Raw genomic sequence first — 9,985 nt, 5'->3', positions numbered from 1 at the left:
CCCAATTGATGACCTGTTTTCAAAGGCCATTCACACTGATCTTTTGGCTATCATCTGGACAGATCGATGGATATGCCACCCTGTGTACCACGTCAAATACCTGCCACCTCCAGGCCACTGGATCGATTGGGTGAGAATAACCTGTAGATATGTCACTCAGGTGTTTGAGCTCCCCCGGGCCTAATGGAATTTCTTCCAGCTGTAAGTTCTCATCTCCTGCTCCGTAATGCAGAATTTCTTCATCTGCCTGTTGCGCTTTCACGAGAGCAACATAGTCCACCCCTTGGGCTAAGGTCTGCATGGATTGTATAGCTGGGTGAGATAGCGCATCTGCCACTACGTTGAACTTTCCTAAGATGTGTTCGATGGCTGTCGTACAATCAGAAATATATGATAAATGTCTCCATTGTTGAGCTGACCATGGATCTGATACCTTAGTGAAGGCAAATGTAAACGGCTTGTGGTCAGTAAAAGCAGTGAATTGCCTTCCTTCTAGAAAGTACCTGAAATGTCTGATAGCTAGGTAGAATGCCAACAATTCTCCATCAAAAGCACCGTACTTGAGTTCTAGTAGTCTTAGGTCCTTGTGAAAGAAAGCTAATGGTTTCCAATGTCCTTCGATGTACTTTTCAAGCACCACTCCTACTGCCGTACTGGACGCATCTACTATCAGGGCTGTCAGTACATCCGTTCTTGGGTGGACCAACAATGTAGCATTAGCCAGTGATTCCTTGGAGTTCTCAAATACTGCTGATGATTCTTCATCCCAAGTGATGTCCTTTACTTTGCCTGACATAAGGGCAAAGAGAGGGTGCATGATGTGAGCTGCTCATGGTAGAAGCCAGTAATAAAAGTTCACAATTCCAATGAAATCCTGGAGCCCTTTAACTGTGCTGGACTTAGGGAATGCCCAGATCACCTTGCCCTTTGCCAGTAGTGGCTTTGCTTCATGTTTGTCGATTCTATGGCCCCGAAAGTCAATGGTTGCTAACCTGAATTGACACTTGGCTGGGTTGGTGGTCACCTCATTCAAACGAGTGAAAAGCTTGCCCAGATGGGACAGATGTTCCTGATGACTGAAGCTAGTAATAAGTATGTTGTCTAGGTATATGAAGGTAAAGTTGAGATTGCATCCCAGTCTGTCCATTAAACATTGGAAAGTCTATGTAGCATTCTTGAGCCCAAAAGACATCCTTCTGAATTCAAAAAAGCCAAAGAGTGTAATAATAGCCATTTCTGGAATGTCATCCGGGTGGACCAGGATCTGATTCTACCCCCAGACCAGGTCCACCTTGGAAAAGATGCAGGCTTCCTGCAGGTTGGAATCGAAATCCTGTAGCAATCCGGTGCAGTAACTTCGTTCAACCTGCGATATCACTGCAAGGTCTTCATCCACCTGTGGCCTTGTGAAGCAGGGAGGCCCAGGAGCTACAGGCCATTGTGCAATACCCATCTTCTCCATCCTTTCAAACAACTCTTTAGCCAGATGGTTTATCTGGAGGGAGCCTGTAAGCTTTGGCATGCAGTGGTGAGCCTTTGGTTGGTATGTGGCACTGCACCCCATGTTTCGGCATCGCCAAGGTGAATTGCAACATAATTATTGCGTGGAATTCTGCAAACAACCTGGCAAATTCATTTTCTGAAAGAGTAAGGAGTCTAAATGCGGGGCTGGCAGCTTAGGGTGAAGGTCTGGAAAGTGTTGATATGAACTAGCCTTTTTCTAGATCGACCAGCAGATCACGCGCTCTGAGAAAATCTGTTCCTAGTAGCGGTTGTGTGTCTGCAGCTAATGTGAATGTCCACATGAACTTAGTATCACCTATTAAGTAAAAGCCTTGTATGTGTTGAGAGATGTAAATGGATGGCACACCGTATAACAGCCTGTTATAACTTGATGTTATTATGTTTTTTTTAAATAAGCTCCAAAGTGGGGAGGGGAAGGAGGGCGGGGGGTAGTGGGGGGTAGTTTTAGATTATACTTCGTACTTTCTTTGGTTTTGTAAAATTCTTAAATAAAATTTTCAAAAAAAACCTGAGTATCGCCGAAATGAAGTATAATTTTATACTTGCCAGTGTGTGGATAGTTCTGCAGTTTGTGGCTTTCAGTGATGGCCCAGGTTTTCTGTTACATGCCATACCCTGAAGACTGAAGCATGCTGATCTCAGCCATGTATCCACCAAGAAACGCCAGCTGGAATGTCTATCCCAGACGTAAAAATGGCTGTCTCGATGGCCAGCCACCACACCCATTAGTGACGGCTGGCCATAGAGTTTCCCTAAAATGCACAGGGAGGTCAGCAGCAATGAGCTTCTGAGCCCCATCGTCAATGGTAGAAACATCAATGGGTGCTATTTTCTTTCCCTTATCTCCTGGCCAAATGGTTTGACCTTGCTGTTGGTCTAATGTTGGATTTGCACAGTCCTGCTGCTGTGAACAGGATCTGTTGACCTGTCCTACAGATGTCACATTTTCTTGCTTAGCCCGCAATAGAATGTCAACATGGGTTGCAACTCTCTGTGGGTCACTGAAATCCTCATCGGCCAGCAGCATGTAGATATCTTCTGGCAACTGCCCCAGGAAAGCTTGCTCGAACATGAGGCAGGGCCTATACCCTTCTGCTAGTGCCAGCATTTTGAGCATGGAAGGGGTCCTGTCTCCCAAGCCATCCAAGTGAAGTAAACAGGCCACTTGCTCACGTCATGAGAGGCCAAAGGTAAGGATGAGCAGACTTTGGAGCGCCATCTACTTGTCCTCCTCTGCAGGATGCTGCAGAAAAATTGGAAACTCTGCATGGTGTCTCTTGATCCAGGGCACTTACTGCATAGTAGTACCACGTGGAATCAGATGTTATCTGCCTCAACTGGAATTGGACTTCTGGTTGGTCAAACCATACATATGGTTGTGAAGTCCAAAACATTAGCAGCTTTAGAGCCATGGCATGCATCAAAGAAAAATTTTCCATATTGGGGTCAAAATATTGTTCAGACCGTTGGGGTCACCAATGTAGTGAAGTATTCTGTACTGAGCTACTATAAACATTGGTGTGCACATTGTGGAATCACTGTACATATTGTCAAGTCATTGTATATGTTGGGAAGTTGATGTACACGCTGTGGAGTTTAGTGCAAGACTGACATCTCCAGGCTTGTGTGCTGGCCTCTGTCACATGAACAGGAAGTGCCATCATCAGTGTTGACATCAGCCCAGATAAAAACCTGTGTTGGATGCAGGTCAATTTTCCGCATTTTCCACAGCATATCCTCCATTTTGGGAGATGGTTCGCTTGCTGGTAAGTGGGATGCTACAATCTAATACTTGCATAAATATAGGAATTAATAAATCTTGACAGGCACATGGATGAAAGAAAAATAGAAGGTTATGGGGTAGGGTGGGTTTAGTACTTTTTTAAGGAATATATGGATCAGCAGAACATTGAGGGCTGAAGGGCCTGTACTGTGCTGTAATGTTCTATGTTCTATATTACTGTTATGGTCTTGATTCCATCACTGACAGTCTTTGTCCTCATGAATCTTCACTTGCTTTTGCCACCACTCAGCCATTCCTTGCTAAGAAGACAATAATCCCATGAATGCTGGGAATAATGATAGCCAATGGTATGTTTATTTTTATTTTCTCCATCTTAATGTAGTTTTGTGGAAGCATCATCTGGTTTTTATCGCTGTTGTTTTTTCTTCCTCTTGTGCCATGATTTTATTATAATTAGATGTTCTTTTTATGTCTGATCCTCCTAATCGCCAATTTCAATTTCTCTACTTTGGTAGCTGGGTCTTAGTCTTTAAAATTAACTCTCTTCCAAAGTATTTCTTTTTCTCTTCCTTTCTTGGAAACAATTCCTTTAAACTATTTCCCTCCATGTTGTTGAGTTATTTGTATTTAAAATCCAAGAATCATCTCAGGCAATTTAAAGTTACTAGAACAAAAGGTTACTGACAAAACTATTTTAGGATTATTCTCAATCTGTATCATGTGCATTTCTTTTGGAGAGAGTTTTAGGAGGTTTTGTATGCCCCTTACTAATAGTTTGTAATTATTGTTGACGTACCCGGTAGTTCCTACCTTATCCAGTTACATGTTACTTTGCACAACTATTGGATAGATCTGATCCATAAGCAGCTATAGAAAAACTGCATAAGACAAAGTTTGATATTTGCTGAAACAATTTGTTAAGATTTTCAATTTTTTAAGATCAAAGGTAGAATTTCTAGTGAGGGTTTTTGAGGCTGGGCAAATGTTATGTGATGCTTGGCAGAATGTTTTGTATTTGTAGGAATATTAAAGGGCAGCTGCAACATCTCATGTTTCTTGTATAGGCATTAGGAACCCTTCACCTACAATTTTATGGAGCATTAACAGTTGGGCTGTATTTCTGCTGACCACTGGAATTAATGTTGCTAACATTCACAGGATGTCCAGGAGCCCCTTGCACACTGGTGAAGCAGGTTTGAAAAAAAATGGAAAAACAATTAACTTTCAAGAAGTTTACTTTTAATTTCATTTGAGGAGTTTTATTTATTAATGGGAAAAGTGAATGGGCCAAGTGGCCAGTAATGGCAAGTGATGCTGAGAAACCTATCAAAAATATATTCCTGCTTTAAATCAGTTAGCTAATTTTCATTGTACTGAGCTCAGTTATTTTTTTTAAAAAGTGAGACATAAGTAAAGAACATTAATAGGAATTTATTGAGAAAACAATAGCTGAATAAAAGATGGAACAAACAGGACCAAAGTGGAAAAGAATCAATTAATAGCTGAAATGCATCTCGTCGCACACTGGCTTAAGCTACTTTCTGCATTTGTAACTAGCTTAGAATTTCTTATTGAAATTTGATTCATCTGCAGGCTTTCTGGGGTGTTCTATGACTATTGATGAGGGATGCACTTAGAGCCCATAAGCAATAAAAGGTAAGAAAGAAAAAACACACTGCAACTTTTTTTTGGTCTTTTTACGTGAATCACTATTTTTGATGTACAATTATATCTCTGTCTAGAGGTAGTTGGATAATCAGTTTCATGATCCATTTTTTGCATCTGACAATGCAATCCTTAATAAATAGCATATGCCCATTTAAATTATTTCCTGCTGAATGAAGTTTGGTATCACTACCTTCTGACTCAAGGTGAGAGCACAAATCCATCAGGAGATCTTGGTAATTTTCCTTGTTCTAGCCTGGAAGGAACCTGAGGCAGTGACTGAAATTATGTATTTCATTAGAGTCCTGTGACCCTCTCTAGTAGGAGGCTCAGATGTAATGTTGGTTTTAAACCCAGCATATTTTTATTTTCATGTAATGCATCCTAAGTGCAGCATTGAGCGGATGCTAAGGTGATCCCATAGGAGTCCAATGACTTCTCAACAACTCTTGCACTTGAGATATAAATCACTAGAAATGGCAAAAATATATTAATTAGCCAATTGTGGTTAATAACTGAATATAATTATCCATGTAACATGGAGTTGAAAATGAAGTGGGCTTAGTTCACTATTTGTGACAATGGAGGGTGGTACAGTCAGTGTAGTGGTTAACACAGTGCTGTTACAGTGGCAGCGACACTGTTTGAATCCTGCGCTATCTAAAGATTTTGTATGTTCTGTGTGGGTTTCCTCCAGGTACTCTGGTTTCCTCTCACCTTTCAAAAATGTAGGGGGATTATAGGTTACTTGGTGTATTTGGGGTGGGGGGGGCATGGAAAGGGCCTGTTACTGTGCTATACATCAGTATTTAAAGGGGGACGGGGAGAGAGCTAGCTTTTGTGTTTTACTTACACTTATCCCCTCTGTCCTTCACAATTTCTCACTCTTGACAATATTAAGTATTAAATGCTAGGAAGAAATTCTGACTGATGGAGTTTAAGTCTAGATGAGTGCATCATGCTTTACACAACATGACATGAGTGAAGCTATTGATGCAGAGAGTGGAATTTGATGATGTATCACTGACGAGCCACACATATGAGGTCATTAAACCTTTGGTAGCGTGACCTCCAAGACCTTGGGGCTTTGCTTCTGATTTTGACCTCCTTCCCTCTAATGTTTGGCCTCTTAGGTGTAAGGTTTCTTCGGGTCCCTGTGGGTGCAGAACCTCTTTTTTTTCTCACCACTTTGTCAATTAAGGCATTGGAGCACTATCTCCCTGCTGCCATGAATTTTTCTTAACCTTTTTTAGGCTGAGTGGCTTATTCATTGCTTTAGATTGGCCATCAAACAAGAACCAAATGTCTATGAACACTATTAATAGAGCAAGCAGACTGAATATTGGATTTCGAATGAGGTAATCATATATAACCATATAACAATTACAGCATGGATACAGGCCATTTCACCTTTCTAGTCTGCACCAAACTAGTCCCACCTACCTGCACCCTGCCCATAACCCTCCCTTCCCCTCTCATCCATATATCTATCCAATTTTTCTTTAAATGACAAAATTGACCCTGCCGCCACTACTTCTCCCGGAAGCTCATTCCACACAGCCACCACTCTCTGAATAAAGAATGTCCCCGTCATGCTACTTTTAAACTTTTGCCCCTTAACTCTTAACTCATAACCTCTTGTTTCAATCTCTCTTACTCTCAATGGTAAAAGCCTATCCACATCAACTCTATCTACCCTCTCATAATCTTAAATAGCTCTATCAAATCTCCTCTCAACCTTCTACACTCCAAAGAATAAAGTCCTAATTTGCTCAATCTTGCTTTGTAATCTAGATTCTGAAATCCAGGTAACATTTTCATAAATCTCCTCTGCACTCTCTCTACCTTCCTATAATTTGGTGACCAGAACTGCACATAGTACTCTAAATTTGGTCTCACCAATGCCTTGAACAGTTTTAATATCACTTCCCAACTCCTGTATTCCATGCTTTGATTTATAAAGGCCAGCATACTAAAAGCCTTCTTCACTACCCTATCCATATGAGATTCTACCTTCATGGAATGATGCACTGTTATTCCTAGATCTTTCTGCTCCACTGCATTCCTTAATGCCCTCCTGTTTACTATGTATGTCCTGTTTTGATTATTCCTCCCAAATGAAGCACCTCACACTTAACAGCATTAAACTCCATCTGCCATCTTTCAGCCCACTCTTCTAAGCAGTCCAAATCCCTCTGCAATCTTTGAAAACCTTCTTCTTTATCTACAATTCCACCTATTTTAGTATCATCTGCATATTTATTTATCCAATTTACCATCCCATCATCCAGATCATTAATGTATATGACAAACAGCAAAGGATCAATACAAATCCCTGAGGCACACTGCTTGTCACCGGCCTCCAGCCTGACAAACAGTTATCCACTACGACTCTCTGACATCTCCCTTCTAGCCACTGTTGAATCCATTTGATTATTTCAAAATTATTATCTAATGACTGAACCTTCCTATCTAAACTTCCATGCTTAAACTTAGCGAAGGCCTTACTGAAGTCCATATGGACAACATCCACTACTCTACGCTCATCAACATTCTTAATCACCTCTTTAAAAAATTCAACGATTGGTCAAACATGACCTTCCACGCACAAATCCGTATTGCGTGTTCCTGATCAGACTCAGTCTCTCCAGAAACATATATATATGATCTCTAAGAATGCTTTCCATTAATTTACCTACCACAGACATCAAACTTACAGGCTGATAACTGCTAGGCTTGCTCCTTGAACCCTTTTTAAACAAAGAAACCACATGCACAACACGCCTATCCTCCAGCACTATACCCGTCTCTAATGACATTTGAAAAATCACTGTCAGAGCCTCTGATATTTCCTCACTAAGTTCTCTCAAGGTCCTGGGGAAAATCCCATCAGGACCTGGAGACTTATCCACCTTAATATGCTTCAAAAGCTCCGTACTTCCTCTTCCTTAATCACTATAGTTTCCATAATTACCCTCTTTGCTTTCTTTACCCCGCACAATTCAATATTCTTCTCCTTAGTGAATACCGAAGAAAAGAAATTGTATACAGGGGATGAGCATCATATCCAAAACTGAAAGAACATTCTGAACAAGACTGAGTAAATGGACATTTTACCTCCTAAACAAAAACATAAAAGTCGGGCAGGTGTTCTACAGTTCAAACTGTTAAGGTTTGAATAATTCTCTTGCTACTTGATAGGTTTCAGCGTGATAATTTGCTAAACAAGTAAATCCTGAAAATATTAAAACCATCTACTGTGTGATTTATGGTTCGCTATTGAGCTGACAATATAAAAGAACAAAAGCGAGTTCTGTGCACTGGTCTGTACAGCCTTTTTTTTCAACTAAAAATGCTCCTTGTGGTGGGTCTGAATTTCACTGAAAATTATGCAATGTTATTCCACACATTGGACAATAATGTAGGCAGCTGATTTTGGCTTTTTGATAAGAACTGTTCGGGTACTGAGTGCCAGAAAAAACAGTGGGTTATAGATCTGATTTTTTGGGTTGTTTGCACGGGCTGCTGCGCCTCAAGGTGGAAATAACGTGAACTGGCATCATTGCTTATCTTCATCCAATTAAGAAAATGTCAAAGTTAATTACAATTATTTGAGAAGTTTTAAGTGGTGTAAGTTAAGATTGGGAAAGCTGTGGTGAGGAAAGCACATGGAGAGTCTTGGGTTCTAGGATTTACTGCATTCCATCGGTGCTTCCACAAGAAGTGACAATTGAGTGATGAATTCTGTTTCGTGTTGGCAACCTGTCGATGTTTCACAGAAGCTTTCAATTTCTTATTTCATTGCTGAATTTGCACATTCATAACTTGAAGCCTCAAAAGGAAAATCAAATTACCATAGCCTTACAATGCAAGCCTGGTAACGTCATGGAGATTCAACAGATCGGCCTTCACAACGAATGTTTGCTTTGGGTGCTATCTCCAAGACAATTAAAGTTTGTTTTTTTTCCCCCCATCACATGCTTCCTTTCAATTAAAAATGACATTTTGTTTACTTTCAGTAGTTTTATTAACATTTTCTGGAGCTATTATTTGCACAGCATTATTCTGCTTTAGGTTGATGAAGTTACCCACTGTAAAAAAAAAAGAACTTTTTGTCCTGTTGTGCAGGAGGCCTATAACAAAAAAAATTAAACTCTTCCTACTTCATAACCCTCTATTTTTCTTTCATCCATGTGTAGTGGAGTGTTCTTATCAGAACTTATTGTCACGAAATTAGTCGCTTTGTGATGGCATCACAGTGCAAACATTTATATAAAAACCACCTTACAAAGTGAATGAAAATAGTGCCAGAAAAATACAAAGTAAGGTTGGTTTATTGAGAAATCTGATGGCAGAGTGGAAGAAGCTGTCTTTGTGCCGCTGAGGCACCAATATATTTTTTTGATGGTAACAGAGTGAAGAGGGCATTGTCTGCATGGTGAGGGTTCTTGAGGATAGAAGCTGCTTTGTAAGACACAGTCTCTCTTAGATGTTCTTGATGGACTGTTGCCCATAATGTTGCAGGCTAAGTTAATGACCCTCTGGAGTTTTTTCTTGTCCTGAGCGTAAGCACCTCCATTCCAGGCATTGATGAAACCATCCAGAAAACTCTCACGGTTTTCAAGAGTCTTTGGTAACATACTGAATCTCTTCAAACTACTCGCAAAGTATAGCTGCTGTTCAGCCTTCTTCATGATCTTCATGAGGCTCCAAGATGGATCCTCAGAGATCTTGACACCCAGGAATTTGAAGTTCTTGCTTTTAAACTTTTTATTGAGTTTAACTATTAAGCTTATACAATCTCTTTCTTTGGCTTGGCTTCGCGGACGAAGATTTATGGAGGGGGTAAAAAGTCCACGTCAGCTGCAGGCTCGTTTGTGGCTGACAAGTCCGATGCGGGACAGGCAGACACGGTTGCAGCGCTTGCAGGGGAAAATTGGTTGGTTGGGGTTGGGTGTTGGGTTTTTCCTCCTTTGCCTTTTGTCAGTGAGGTGGGCTCTGCGGTCTTCTTCAAAGGAGGTTGCTGCCTGCCAAACTGTGAGGCGCCAAGAT

General features: G+C 40.8%; 1 protein-coding gene across 8 annotated transcripts in view; it reads left to right on the top strand.

Moving 5' to 3' along the window:
* The window catches only part of ercc6l2 (excision repair cross-complementation group 6-like 2), a 178,816-nt gene that overhangs the window by 122,178 nt on the left and 46,653 nt on the right, over positions 1-9,985 (top strand). For 5 of the 8 annotated variants that reach the window (XR_011354664.1, XR_011354660.1, XR_011354661.1 and 2 more), the window contains exon 20: positions 4,862-4,924. The exons of 2 other annotated variants lie outside the window; for them this stretch is intronic. Coding sequence is in view for 1 of the 6 variants with exons in the window: in XM_069929317.1 (XP_069785418.1) it covers positions 4,862-4,889 (28 nt within the window). In the remaining 5 variants the exon portion in view is untranslated. Of the gene's footprint in view, positions 1-4,861; positions 4,925-6,186; positions 6,292-7,954; positions 8,217-9,985 lie in introns of those variants that run through there. One more of the 8 variants, XR_011354665.1, reaches the window with a different exon arrangement.

Source organism: Narcine bancroftii, chromosome 1 (genome assembly GCF_036971445.1).
Source record: "Narcine bancroftii isolate sNarBan1 chromosome 1, sNarBan1.hap1, whole genome shotgun sequence".
Lineage (NCBI taxonomy): Eukaryota > Metazoa > Chordata > Chondrichthyes > Torpediniformes > Narcinidae > Narcine > Narcine bancroftii.
The sequence above is the reverse complement of the archived record's forward strand: the minus strand, read 5'-3'. Positions and strand labels throughout refer to the sequence as shown.